Source organism: Glycine soja, chromosome 3, assembly GCF_004193775.1.
Source record: "Glycine soja cultivar W05 chromosome 3, ASM419377v2, whole genome shotgun sequence".
In the NCBI taxonomy this organism is placed as follows: domain Eukaryota; kingdom Viridiplantae; phylum Streptophyta; class Magnoliopsida; order Fabales; family Fabaceae; genus Glycine; species Glycine soja.
In genome coordinates this window covers 2,107,307-2,121,645 of record NC_041004.1, presented here as the reverse complement: position 1 = coordinate 2,121,645, position 14,339 = coordinate 2,107,307, and the positions used below count along the sequence as shown (strand labels likewise).

Here is a 14,339-nt window from a genome sequence, read left to right as displayed (position 1 = left end):
ATAGAAAAAGATTGATACATTGTGATCTGTTAAGTATAAAGCTATTTTACATGCTCATGAATTAATTTTTTATTACTAATTAAAAGTTATTAAAAATTATATAATTGTGGAATTTCACTTTATATTTAATAAATTATAAAAAATTATTCATAATTTTAATTTTTAACAAATTTTAATCGATAAAAAGGAAAATTTTAGAAGAAGTATGTTAAAAAAAAGATATTAAACCAGCAGAGAGAGACAAACAAATAAAATTACCGAAAATAAAGGGAAAGTATAAATGTAAAAAATGACAACAATGTTGAAGATGTAGAGACCCTACAGCTCAGCTAGGAAGGCTTTAATGCTTTGTTTTCAATCCTGTGGAGGGAGAGAAGATGAACGCACAACACTGAAAGTAACGTTAGAAACGAGAAAACTTTGCATTATTCACAGTTTTGAAAACTCACTCACAGTAGTAGAAGGGAGTCCTACATCTTCTAACATTAAACAAGAAGAAAAAATCAACATTTTAGGTTTTTCATTTGGCTGCAACTTTTGGTCTCTCTGCAGAATCTCATTCCAATTGGAGTTCATCCTCTAAAGTAAGACCCTTTGGGGTTTTTTTTTCTCGAATTTCACTTAAAGTTTCGTTTTTGGCTTGGATTTGTGCTCTTTTTTTTTTCTCATGTGGGTGTCTTTGTCTATGTCTTTGGGTTTGTGTTTTTTGTGTTGGAAGAGGAAAGGTGGTGTTTGGACTCTGGGAAAATGGGTTTGTTTTCTGGGATTTTTATGGGGGTGTTGTTCGGCATCGCATTGATGGCTGGATGGGCACGCATGATGAGGTACCGAAGTGCCAAACGAATTGCAAAGGTATGGGTTTTGGTGGTTTTTTTGTTTTCAGGTCATTCATGCTTTGACTTTGGTTTTGTTGATTAATGATTGAGATATGGTGTCAATTTCTTTGTACTTGGCAGTGTTGGAAAAAAATCGTTGATGAATAGAGAAGTGATAAGTGGATGGCTTTTTCAATTTTGAAATGAAAAAAATGACAACTTACCAAAGGTGTTGTTTTTCAGTTTTTAGTAGTGTTCTCTAGTCAGAACTAGAGTTTTATCTCGATCATGTATGTTAAACCTTTAGTAGAAGAGAAATGCTAAGGACACTTTCTTTCGAAGACTTTTTCTATGATTTGTTAGAATTTATTAAAAATTATCATTTTGGTAGATTTTGCTTCTCATTTAATGATTTTCATTCTTGATTTAGCAAACCTACCAAAATTGATGACTTCCAATAAATTCTAATTAATCATAGAGAGAGTGTTTGAGGGAGAGTGACAGAGAGAGTGTCACTAGCATTACTCTTAACAGAAACCCTCATTTCACATATTACTAAGGTGAAACTCCAATTCTGATAGGAAGACAGTACCAAAACACCTATAGACATTACTAAGGTGAGCATTGGGTTCATGGGAGTGTCAAATTGTCAATAATCAATCCACTGGTGAATTTTAATAAAACTTATCATATGGGAGGGTGTAAGTGATCAATGTTAGAAAGGATCACATAAGGAAACAAAACTGAGTTTGAATGATGAATACTAAAAATTATAGAATGAAAAATAATGTCTCAAAAGAGGTTGGTGGGAGAAGAGTACATAATATTCTTTTCTTAAGCAATTGGTTTGGTCAAAGAACCTTAAGGAGATGCTTTATCAATATACAGAATTTCTATCTCAGTAAAAAGCAGAAGTAGAACCTTGTATGCAATACCTCTGGATTAGATTTTTCTTTTGGGTAGTAAATTACAATCCTCCACTGGCTTCCACAACTGATGCAGAAATTAAGACCTCAAATAATCGCCTTTATTGCACTATTTCTGTTTATAACTATTCAACCCTAATTTAATTTTAAACTATAATTAGGTTGATGAGTTATTATTAAAATACTCAAATTCCCTTTATATTGAAAATGTTACAATTAATCTCAATAACAACATTAAAGCAAACGAATGAGATTTGTGGATCTTTAAACTTATGAATTCTATTTATTTTTTTCTGCCTCCTGCATGAAGTACAGTTGTTCATAAGCTTTTTCTGTTCTTATAATGTTAGGTTGAATGTCCTAGCTGTGATGCACCTCATTATTATACCCTCCACATTGCACTAACTCACTTTTCTGTCCCCTGATTTGCTTTTTCATACTGACTTGAGAAGTGAACAAGTCAAGATGATGTAGGACTGACTGAAAAGACATTAGTTAATGCCTACCTTTGGCTACAGTCTCATCCTATTTTTTTTTCCCCATACTTTCTTAGGATGACAGAGAAGTTACTGAAGTACAATCTGTTATTCCTGCTCAACTCAAATCTATTTTTTGCCTATTCATAAGATAAGACAGTTTGGACTCTGGATTCTTCTGGCAAGTTTTCTTCTAAATCCTATTTTCATCCTATTTTCCCAACTTGGAAAGTCCATTTCTTTGCCCTTGAACTTTTTATGCGATAGGATTATGTCACTGGCTTCTCTTGGGTGTTTTTTCTCATGGTTGTTTCTAGTGGTTGCTCATATTGACATACATGAATGGCAGCTTTGCTGCATTCTTGAATCTTTACATATGCTGTTATATCCAGTATTTCTCTCTCCCTAGTTGTATTCTTCAAATGCTCTCTAATAAAGTTTTTTTTCCTATTAAAACAATTTAAGTTGTGGAAAATTAAAACATGTTGGTGATGTGATTGCTCGAATTTTCAGGCTGAAGACAAATTTCTATCACTTTAGATTGCTTACAAATTAAAATTAAATTTCATGATAAAAATGGCAAATAAATATAGTAGGGGTATGGGGTTTTAATGTGTTAACAAATAACATTTTGTGAGTAAATGAATGAAATAGTGGAAGAGATGGGGTTGGGATGAAGTGGAAATAATGTTCCCTTATTTGGATATTTATAAAAAAAATTCACTTAGAATGTACAAACAAATCATAAATTATCATTAATGGGATAAATTTGTTAACTCTTATAATAATTACCTTAATAGTTATCTTTAGGATGATTTCTTATTAGTTGATAGTGCATTTTTTTTACACGGACAGTGCATGAAAATCAAATTCTTTGTAAAAAATTAATTAGTGAATGAGAATAATAGATTAGTAGAATGCATAAATTTAAACTTTCAACCAAAAATAGACTTATGACATACAACTAGGGAAAGTGACAACCCAGTATTTCATTCTTCTCCGCTGGCTGAAGTAGCATCCAACCACAGGAACAATTTCACATACCCCTCTGTTCCACAGTTCCACTGATCCAAACAGAATAGGATCCCCTGTAGTTTCAAAATGAACAGCAGGATGTGCAGTTCTGAATCTCACCCTTAAAATTCATTAAACTAAATTTCAAAAGAAAATTTATCAATCAATATATTAACTCAGAACCAAAATGATTTGAAATGTTCGGTCCAAACAGAGCCTAAAAGTTTTGAAATGTATGTAGGAATGAGAAACAAAGAGAAAGGAGAGAGTTGAAGATTTAGCCTGTTTGATTTCAAAAAGCTTTTTCTTCTTTCATTTCTTGTTTTGACAAATAATCACAAAATATGCACCTTTGTTTTCTGTTTTCAAATATTTGTACAAGAAACAGTGAAACAACTTTCAAAGTTATTATCATTAAGTTCAACTCAAATCTCTATTCTTTCTCTGAAAGCATGATATAAATGGATGAATGCATCATGCATTTGTTTTCAGTGTGTTGTGTCTGATGTTTCCTTTGTCTTCTTAAATCCTGCATCAATGAAAGTAGGAGGTTTGGATTGCCATAGTTGATGTGACTTATTAGAATTGGAAACTAAATGTATATCATGTTTTGCAATTGTTTGTCATGATTCATTGTTTGATGAATTTGTAAAGGTAACTCTGTTGAGAAAATGCATAATGTCCCATTATAAGATTTTATAACAGGGATATCATTATTGTGTTGAGTTGTGTTCTAAGCTGTTCATATTTTCTATTTAAAAAAATGTCTGGTTTTAACATTTTTTTTCTTGTCTTAATGTTCATTATTTATTTGGTTTGCAGGCAGCTGACATTAAACTCCTTGGATCCCTTAACAGAGATGATTTAAAGAAAATTTGTGGTGATAATTTGCCTGAGTGGATATCTTTTCCTGTATATGAACAGGTGGATTTGAAATAATTTTATACAGTGCACCTATTATTTTAGTATGATTGTGTAGTGTGTATGACTCTTCCTTGCATGGGCTTTTACAGGTGAAATGGCTAAACAAGAAACTGACCAAACTTTGGCCATTTGTGGCAGAAGTGAGTATGCTTGCACTCTCATTATGTATTTGCATAATAATTTACTACAGTTTGGGGAATTGTCATCCATTGATTTCTTGCAAGATTTGTTTTATATGCTTGAACTTAAATGTTCCCAAAATTTCTGTAGTTAGGCATGTTAAAAATCTACATTAGATTGCTTATTGTTGGAAAGTCGCTATAATTGTGGTCATCCCTAGCCCGCCTTAGTTGTGGCCTCTTTGAGTAGAAATATGGTTTAAATAGAGCTTATAAAGCTTGGACAGCCTTCAACTTACAAGCCGATTTTGTGGGGTTGAGTTAAGTCCTAAACCCAAATTCTAAAATGGTATAAGAGCCTATCCTAGATTCCCTATCCCAAATTCTAATACTCCATTTGTGTTTATATGACTCTTGTTTGAAAGAAAAAATTTCCTTTAGTATTAGTTGTCATGTGTTTATATGACTCTTGTTCTATCAATTTTCACATAAATTGGATAGTTGTTAATATGTTATCTAGCAATATTCATTTATGTTTTAAATAGCATATTATCCATCAAAATAAAATAGTGTGATGAAGTAGCAAATTGTTTTTTATTTGTATGAAATTTTGTAAAATTTATCTACTTTATAAGAACTTTCAACTTAACAATTGGATTGGTTAATTTCATATTTTATCAAAAGTTATTAAGTGGTATAAATACACAAGTTTGATATATTGTGTCAATTGATCTTGCATTCTTGCCCATATATATATATATATATATATAGAGAGAGAGAGAGAGAGAGAAAGAGAGAACAATTCCCACTTTAAGTTATTTAGCAGTCACATGACCACTTAAATAAATCATGTGAATTTTTTTTAATCTTGACCATTCAATTAAGATCCAATGCCGATATTTATAGTTCTTATTTCTTGTTGAAGATACCACATCGACTAAAGATATGTTCCCAAAATATAATATATAAGTTGGGAGGAGGGGCAACTCTCACATCTTGAGTTAGCTTTTTAAGGTTGAGTTTGGCACAAATTCAAATTCTAAAATGGTAATAAAGCCTGTCTTGATGATGGTTGTTGGGCTTATCGGGCCACCCGTTATCGGACCTCCTACAAATGTCTAGTCCTACAACCTTTACGCATGATATGTCTAGTCCTCGGTGTAAGGGGAGTGTTGGAGATCCCACATTATCTAGAGATATAGCCGAAATAGAGTATACAAAGGGGGGACAACCCTCACTTCTTGATCTAGTTTTGAGGGGTTGATTTAGGCCCAAATCTGAATTCTAAGATTTCTCCCAGTAAGAAGTATTTGATATGTTTCCTATATATATATATATATATATATATATATATATATATATATATATATATATATATATATATATTATTTCTCTTTTTTTCAAAAACATTCTATAAAATGTTGTACGTACCAATGTTCTATACAATATGCACCATGCTTTGCTTAGACACAAACCCCTTCTCTTTGCGTTCAGGCTCTTGGAGACCTTTTACATTAAATTTCCTTGCAAACATAGAGGTGTATTCCTGTTTTGCTTAAATAGATGACATAATATTGATTGATTTTGTTTTCTTTTAGGCAGCAACCTTGGTGATCAGAGAATCTGTTGAACCACTGCTAGAAGAGTACAGACCTCCAGGAATTACTTCATTGAAGTTCAGCAAGCTGTCACTTGGAAATGTGGCTCCGAAAATTGAAGGTATCAACCAATAGTAGTTCCTCAGCTCAATTTACTACCGCACTTGAGTAATATTTAAATTCTGATAATGAGGTTGCTCTGTCTATCTATATTGACAGCATTTCTTTTAGAATATGTCATATTTTAAGAAAAAAATTGTGAGACCTTTTGTAGGATCAAGGTTTTGAAATTACCGAAGTCTTTTTTTTTGTCCCCTTCCACCCCCTCCCCCTGTTCAAATGGCAAAGTAAATTCTTTGTCTTAATGGGTACCATAAGCTTGCTGATGGTATTTATTTTTACGATATTTCTCCTGTAAACTATTTAATGAATACCAATCTTTATATGTTCTAATCCTTGTGCACTTTGCCCTTGAATCTTCATCTCGACTTCCTTGTGCATCTTATGGAGCATGTATGTGTTAGAGATGTAATACAAAACCATTCATGTATCTTCACTTAACAGCTTGAGCTTTTTGGGATTGTTGGTTCGTCACAATTTGGTTTAGACTTTAGAGGATAATACCCATATTTTCATCAGTATCTCTTTGCCCTTAATTTTTTTGTGGGATTGGATTCTGTTCATTAATTTCATATGTTATGGTTGTTTCAAGGGATTTCCAATTACAGATTTGTAAAGCATTGGACAGCTATGGGGCATTCTTTTAGCCACTTTGATAATATCTATGATATATCCTGTTCCTTTTTATCTTTTCAAAATCGGGGAAACAAGTAATTAATTGATTTCCAGTTGGATCAATAATTTAAATCGATCATGGAATTCAAGATAATTGTCTTGAATTAAAGGTAACTAGATGGAATGTATAATAAAAGAAATCTGAAATTTAATGTGGCTTAAGGATAACTGAAGTCAAATAGAAACATAAGCCTTGTGACAATAATGTTTACATAAAATGTGTGAAAATGTTGCTTTGATTAAAATGTTAACAATTGCATTTTCTTAGCACTTCTGTGTTAGCTCTTTGTCAAAAATTTTGTTCATTTCAGATGTAAAGAATTTTATATTTTATATGCATAATTTCTTCATCCATGCAGGTATTCGTGTTCAGAGCTTAACCAAAGGTCAAATCATAATGGATATTGATTTCCGTTGGGGTGGTGATCCTAGTATTATTTTGGCTGTTGAAGCTGCACTTGTTGCATCAATCCCTATACAGGTAAGACTTAACCGAATCATAATTTCATCAATCCCTATTTTGTTGCATCATTCCTATTGTGGCTGTTGAAGCTGCTCTTGTTGCATCATAATTTCGTCACATTCCTTTTACAATTTGTAAAAACTGAAGTTTTATTGAATTTTGTTTCAGTTGAAGGATCTACAGGTTTTCACCATTGTCCGTGTGATATTTCAACTTGCTGAAGAGATCCCCTGCATTTCTGCTGTTGTTGTAGCTCTGCTTGCTGAGGTAATCCTTGTGAGGAGGGAGAGGAGAATACAATGAGTTCATATATGAAGGAATGTAATTGCATATAGTTCTTGTTCTTTCCTTACCCATCAATAATATTCTTTCTTTTCTTTCTCATTTCAATTCTTGGTTCCTAACAGATCTACTTGGTTTTTTTATCTCCCATTTACAGTTGTCTCTGTGAAAACCCTTTTGTGGACTACTGTAAATGTAGTTCAAAGCATTTGGATTGCCCGTTTACTTGAGTTGCATATGCATGTTGTCATTACAAGATATGGTTAATTGGTATTACTTCTATGATTTTTCTATAAGAATCTATCTGTGAATAAGTAGGAAGTTGGTTAAGCAAAAAATCAAAAAGGTGGAAAGAGGTCCCTTCATATCAAACATATGTTAATTGAATTTAAATATCAACTTCAGTGACTCGCCAATGTGATGTTAGGGCCATTATTAGGGCAATACACTTCTCAAAGATTGTGAACGGGGGGACACTACTGTTAATAACTAAACAGTTTTATTCTTCTCTTGGCCTAAATCTACATTCTAATTGTTTTCTTGATAACTTATTATTCACTCTTGGAATTACTGACTTTTCCATTAACATTTTATCAGCCAAAGCCCAGGATTGATTATACTCTGAAAGCTGTTGGTGGAAGTTTAACGGCTATTCCTGGAATCTCAGATATGATTGATGTGAGTTATTTGTTTTATGTACTGCATCTTTCCCTTGGACAGATTTTGAAGTAGCATTTCTAACTCTAATATTTACCCACCATTTCACAGGATACTGTGAACTCAATTGTTACTGACATGCTCCAATGGCCTCATAGGATTGTGGTTCCACTTGGTGGCATTCCTGTTGATACCAGGTAAATATTAAATATTAATCTTCTGGAAGTTTTTGCTTCTTTCTGATTGCAGATAAAAACATGACTAGATATGTTGCTATATCCTTTTAACAAAATTTTACATTTGAGTTTGAAATTTGTGTAAGAAACAAAACATCAATATAGCCTTATTCCACGAGGTTGTCTACCATTGGGTTTGGTTAAAAAACCAAATTCCCAAGGATACTTTTCCATGATATTCTTTTTAATTTAATAATTTTCTCCAATGTCCTTCTTAGTCTCAATACCTTTTAATAAGGCTACAAACCTTGTGATCTACTCTGCTCACCGGTAGTTTCAGTAGCCCTTCTTTGCATATATCCAAACCACATTAACTTTCTATCATCTTTGCATGTATACAATCATTCTATATCATGTCCTTTCTTGTTTATTCACATATTCATCTTAACATTCTCATTTCTGCTACTTCTATTTTTTTCTCCTGTTCTTTCTTTAAAGCCCAACATTCACTACCATAGGGTTAAAAAAGAAAAAACTGGGAATGTCAATTTCAATGTTAATGCTCAATTATGTTTACAGTCAAACTACATAACCAGCATCTTTTTTTTTCTTGCAGTGAACTGGAGCTTAAACCCCAGGGAAAACTTGCACTGACTGTTGTCAAAGCAACTGCTTTAAAGAATATGGAAATGATTGGAAAGTCAGATCCTTATGTAGTTGTGCATATTCGACCATTATTTAAGTATAAAACCAAGGTTATTGATAACAACCTGAATCCTATTTGGAATGAGAAATTCGAGTTGATTGCAGAAGACAAGGAGACCCAATCACTCATTCTTGAGGTTTTACCCTACTAATACTTTGCCTCCTTTCTGTGGGATATGCTGTGACATTTTTGTTTTCATAAATACATGCCCTTCAATTATGCTAATTACTTTTTGAAGAATTTGAAAATTTTATTTTCGTATGTTTAATATATATAAAGATGAAAATCTGGTTAATTGATGATTGACTGCTTGTGATTTTGATATTAGTGTAAGATGATTAGAAGCATATTACATCTTCCCAAGTATGATTACTTTTGTTTCACAGCTCGGATGATTTGAGTCTCCTAATTCTGATTCTAGACCATTCTCTTTTTGAAACTAGATTTTCCTTGCAACACTAAAAAGTTCTGTTAGTATATTTTGCTTCAAGTCACAAAATTTCTGGATCTGCCACCAGTGGCAGTTCTATAATCTCTGGTGGTATATATTAGAATTTCTACTTGATTACTGACTCAAATGGCAGGTTTCCTATGCATGTCATTTCTTGAAAATTTGGTCATAGTTTCTTTAATATTGACTAGAGGTTTTGTGTTTTTATTTAACTTAGTTCAAACGAGGGCGAGCCCTGGTGCAGCGGTAAAGTTGTGCCTTGGTGACTTGTTGGTCATGGGTTCGAATCCGGAAACAGCCTCTTTGCATATGCAAGGGTAAGGCTGCGTACAATATATCCCTCCTCCATACCTTCGCATAGCGAAGAGCCTCTGGGCAATGGGGTACGAAGTTTTTTTTTATTTAACTTAGTTCAAACCAAGGGTTTCATCCACCTCTACACGCTATTACAGCGGTTAATGTATTGATTTGAAATCCAATGTTTTTTCTCCCTATAACTCAACATAAACTGTTTCTACACCTTGATTGATGTAAGAGTTAGCACAAATGATGTTCATTACTCTCCAAACAGGTTCTTGATAAAGACATTGGGCAAGATAAGCGGTTGGGAATAGCACAGTTACCCCTTATTGGTCTAGAAATACAAACTGAAAAGGAGATCGAATTGAGGCTGCTGCCCTCACTTGATACACTTAAGGTGAAAGATAAGAAAGATCGAGGAACCTTAACAGTGAAGGTATATGTAATGATCTATTTGTACGGTATACATAGATATAGTCATATAGATGTAAACTAAGAAAAAGAGAATATAAAGTCTTTTTTTTTTCTCTTCCCTTCAGGTTTTCAGATCTTGCTATCATTTGGATAATTTCTCCTATTTGTTGGTTGGTCACTTATAGCCCTCTTAGTTGATTTGAAATCATAACCATGCTGCAATTTCAGGTCATGTATTATCAGTTTAACAAGGAAGAGCAGCTGGTTGCGCTAGAAGCAGAAAAGAAGATACTAGAAGAAAGGAAGAAACTGAAAGAAGCAGGAGTGATAGGAAGCACAATGGATGCACTAGATGGAGCAGTATCAGTGGTAGGGTCTGGTGTTGGACTGGTTGGTACTGGTGTTGTTGCAGGTGCCGGTCTTGTGGGAAGTGGCGTCGTCGCGGGTGCTGGGCTTGTGGGAAGTGGCATTGGTGCTGGAGCCGGGCTGGTTGGAAGCGGCATCGGTGCTGGAGTTGGCATTGTCGGGAGCGGTCTTGGAGCCGTTGGTAGTGGACTGAGCAAGGCAGGGAAGTTCATGGGAAGGACAATCACAGGTCATAGTGGCTCCAGAAAGAGTGGTTCTTCGACTCCAGTCAACAATGCTCAGGAGAATGGTGGTGGTGCAAAGCCTCTTTGATTCCTTTCCTTTGTATTGTAAGACTAATGAATGGACCTTTGCAGGCTCAAGCTTTGATAATAGATAGATTTTCTGTGTATGTGTTGCTTTCTTTTTTTACCATAATGTTTTCTCCAAGGCTGTTAATCTACCTAGATTGGCAAAATGGTAGCAGAAATATCAATTTAGTTCTGTTGTATCATCTTTGTCTGTAATTATGCTTGACCTAAAATTGTGATAAAACTCATCAATTGTAAACATCCCTATTAGTTCAGGTGCATGATGCAACTTGTATCATCCTTATTTATAATTGTGTTTTGAGGCTTTGAGCTGGATTTGTAATGAAACATGAATATTGTAAAAATTCCTTATTTACTGGAAATCAATGTGGTTCAAAACAAAAAGAAATAAACATTCTAAGCTACTCGATAAATATGGATTTGCATTGACAATGTGTTTTGAGGCTTTGAGCTGGATTTGCATTAACAAATACTTTTCAAAACTTGTTTTGACATTTTTGCTAAAATATTAATCCAGCATATAAAATGAATGTGAAGTTTCGATTAGTATATGGTTATTTTAGAACTACTTTTTTTGTACTGAATTCCACTACTCTTATGCCACTGATTAATTATCATTCGCTTAACAAAATGGGACAACAAACATTGTCACTTTTGATTTTAGTAAACTTTTAAAATGTATGTCTATGAAAATCATAAAAAGTGAGAAATACATATAAGTTTGATAGTCGTACACATGCATACGCTTATCTAAAAAACGATTATCTAAAAAAACAATAATAGTCATGTATAAATCTTGTAAAATTCAATCATCGGTATGATTTTTTAAATAATTAACATAAAAGTCAATAAATTTATTATATATAATATGATAGTGATTGAATGATAGTATATGATTATTTTATAATATTAGTATATAATTTATTTTCTCGATATATATGATTATATACAATGTCAGTTATTTAATGCTCAAATGACCGTTGTAAGAATTCTACATATAGCACCATATCAAACGTAAATTAATTCAAACACCCCAAATTTCTTGTGATTTTAAATATCATTGTCAAAAGAATGGCATCGCAAATCCTTGATAAGCTTAGATTCTTCTGTAGCCTCTGGCCGTTTTTGTTTTAGTTCACATCTGTCACTTGGCACCATAATTTATAATTTTTTTCATGCTCTCTTGCCCCCATTGGCCATAAAATACCCAGTTTCCAACACTATAGAATCTTTTCATGAACAATGACCTACTTTATAAACAAAAAATAATGACTATTTTCAGGTCATAATGTGAACTTGTGAAGTCTCAAACAACAACAAAAATATATAACTAAGATTATGTCATCTTGCCTAAAAAAAAAGGTTATGTCACCTAATTTCTAGAGTACTCATCATCGTAATACGATTTTGTTCGGAAAAAAAAATCAACTATAATACAATGAAGTTTTATATATACAATGTTTTAGTTGTTTTTAGATTACATTGGAAATGCTCAGCAAAAAAAGAAGATTAAATTAGAAATAGATTTTTATTGTCGTAGAACTTCTATTTTCCATTATTGATATTTTTTTATTCGTAAATGGTTGGTAGAAAAAATTTAAAACAAAATCTAATGATTAATATTGCAAGAGATATCATAATAAAAATGATAAAACTCTGTTGAACCAATTGAAAAATTTATTGATATTAGTTGGGCGTGAGTAACCACTATCACTATCTCTAGTTATAAATTAATCACATGATAAAGAATAAATAATATATCTACCGGCAATGTGAACATTTTTTAAACCTAAGATTTTGCTTAAGTGATCCAAATTATGCTTCATTCGAACTAATGACGTGTAATGATATGGGTGAGAGGCAAATTTTTTTACTAAGTTCATATAGTGTGAGTAATCGGCCTTCATAAACAGAAAAGAAAGGTTAGAAAGTGGAGCAAATGAGAATTTATTGATTCTAATTTATAACATAAGAATAACTTTATTTTTAATATTATCAAGCAAATAGTTTTTGAATAAATTACCAACGTGAAATAAGTCATGCTTCATTGTTGCCACTTCTACGCTTTATGGCAACTGTCAAAAACTGCTCGTAATTATCCATCGTTAGACATTGTTTGTGGCTGTGTAAAAAAATTAAAAATAAAAAGTGAGAGGGAAATCAAGTCATACTCATAAAATACCACTTACTTTATATTGATATATTTGTTAAAAACCATAGTAAATTAGTAATTTCAAAAAGAAATTACACCGTACAAAATAGTTATTAGAAATCAGAGATGGGACCTTATAGGTCATAGAATTATTCGCATGAATTGAAGTATGTGTCCTTCACGGGATCATTATGATGTAGATGAAACGTATGCTGAGTTTTGTCCACTACTCTGCCATATGCATGAGTCACAGGTAACAAACAGTTTAAGCCAAAGGTGCCCCTTCACCCATACACCATTGTTAATTCCTTTGGTCCTTGCTTTCATATAGGAGTCAGATAACATGTCACATCCTCCCATGGCGCTTTAAATTCAAAAATGAATTAGTATCACTGTACCTTCTCATGGAGATTTATTGTATCTTTGAATTTTTGGTGTAGATTGGTACACGATGAAAGATCCTTTCAATATTTCAAGGCATTAAAGAAAAACATTGAGACTGCAAACAACAATTAATTTGTCAAAATCCCAAATTGGTCCTTAGATAAAGAATATTAAATTTAAAGTGTAGCAAAGACATGTGAAATCAGTTCATAAAAGAGTGATCTACCCAGCTATATAAACACTCATCATATTTGTTAACCACCCGATGTAAAACTCTCCACAACATAAGAAGTGACTCAAGTGGATTCGTGAAGCTAACCTAGAGCTTTTGGGATTGGAAGGAACCATTTGAGAGGCACAAACCCTTGTTTGTGAAGATGTGAAAGTAGTCTAGGTGCATATTTTGGATAAGTTTATCATCAATGGTGTATACATCAACTAACTTAAAATTATTCTATTTTAATTAGTAATTTTTTAGTTCAAGTTTTAATATGTAATTATGGTAAATACTTAGAGAAATAAAAAAAAAATTTACACATAAGAATCTTAATGGTTCGAACAATGTTGTCTTTAATGTAAGATACACGTACGTGACATATATCAACAAATTATTTGAATAACTTTTAATGTTCAGTGTACTTTTGAAGAAAAATACTCTTTTCATTTGTTTTATTTTGATAATACTTTTGAAAGGGCTTTAACAATTATTAAAACAAGCACAAATTAGATTGTTCCATAGGTTCATGCTATGAGGCTATGAGCCAATACAATGAGATCCGTGGTTCCAAGAGATTGCCATTATTAGTTATTTTTGTCAAACAATAGTTGTAAGAAAATTATTACTAATATTAATTAATAGTTAATGGTTTTGTAGCATATCTAAGATATAACGAAACAAGAAGAATCAAGAAAACTTTTTTTCCATTTCCAAAAAGAGGCTTCTCATCCTTTGTGAGGATATCTCTTAAAAGAAAGGTTAACCAACAAATTAACAAATCCAATAATTGACA

At 32.5% G+C, this 14,339-nt stretch overlaps 1 protein-coding gene across 1 annotated transcript; it reads left to right on the top strand.

Annotated features, from left to right (window-relative positions):
- Window positions 1-311: 311 nt before the first annotated feature.
- LOC114405831 (synaptotagmin-5-like) lies at window positions 312-11,102 on the top strand. The gene is made up of 12 exons (XM_028368334.1): window positions 312-584; window positions 719-852; window positions 4,054-4,155; window positions 4,245-4,295; window positions 5,873-5,993; window positions 7,027-7,148; window positions 7,299-7,397; window positions 8,010-8,090; window positions 8,181-8,266; window positions 8,862-9,087; window positions 9,974-10,138; window positions 10,345-11,102. The coding sequence occupies exons 2-12, from the start codon at window positions 748-750 to the stop codon at window positions 10,792-10,794; spliced, it is 1,608 nt and encodes a 535-aa protein (XP_028224135.1). The 5' UTR covers window positions 312-584; window positions 719-747; the 3' UTR covers window positions 10,795-11,102.
- Window positions 11,103-14,339: the final 3,237 nt, after the last annotated feature.

Excerpts from the sequence above, each read along its gene's own strand:
- LOC114405831 (XM_028368334.1), top strand. The coding sequence starts at position 748 with ATGGGTTTGTTTTCTGGGATTTTTATGGGGGTGTTGTTCGGCATCGCA. Across the intron at positions 853-4,053 it reads GTGCCAAACGAATTGCAAAG|GCAGCTGACATTAAACTCCT; the intron begins GTATGGGTTTTG and ends TTTGGTTTGCAG. Across the intron at positions 4,156-4,244 it reads CTTTTCCTGTATATGAACAG|GTGAAATGGCTAAACAAGAA; the intron begins GTGGATTTGAAA and ends GGGCTTTTACAG.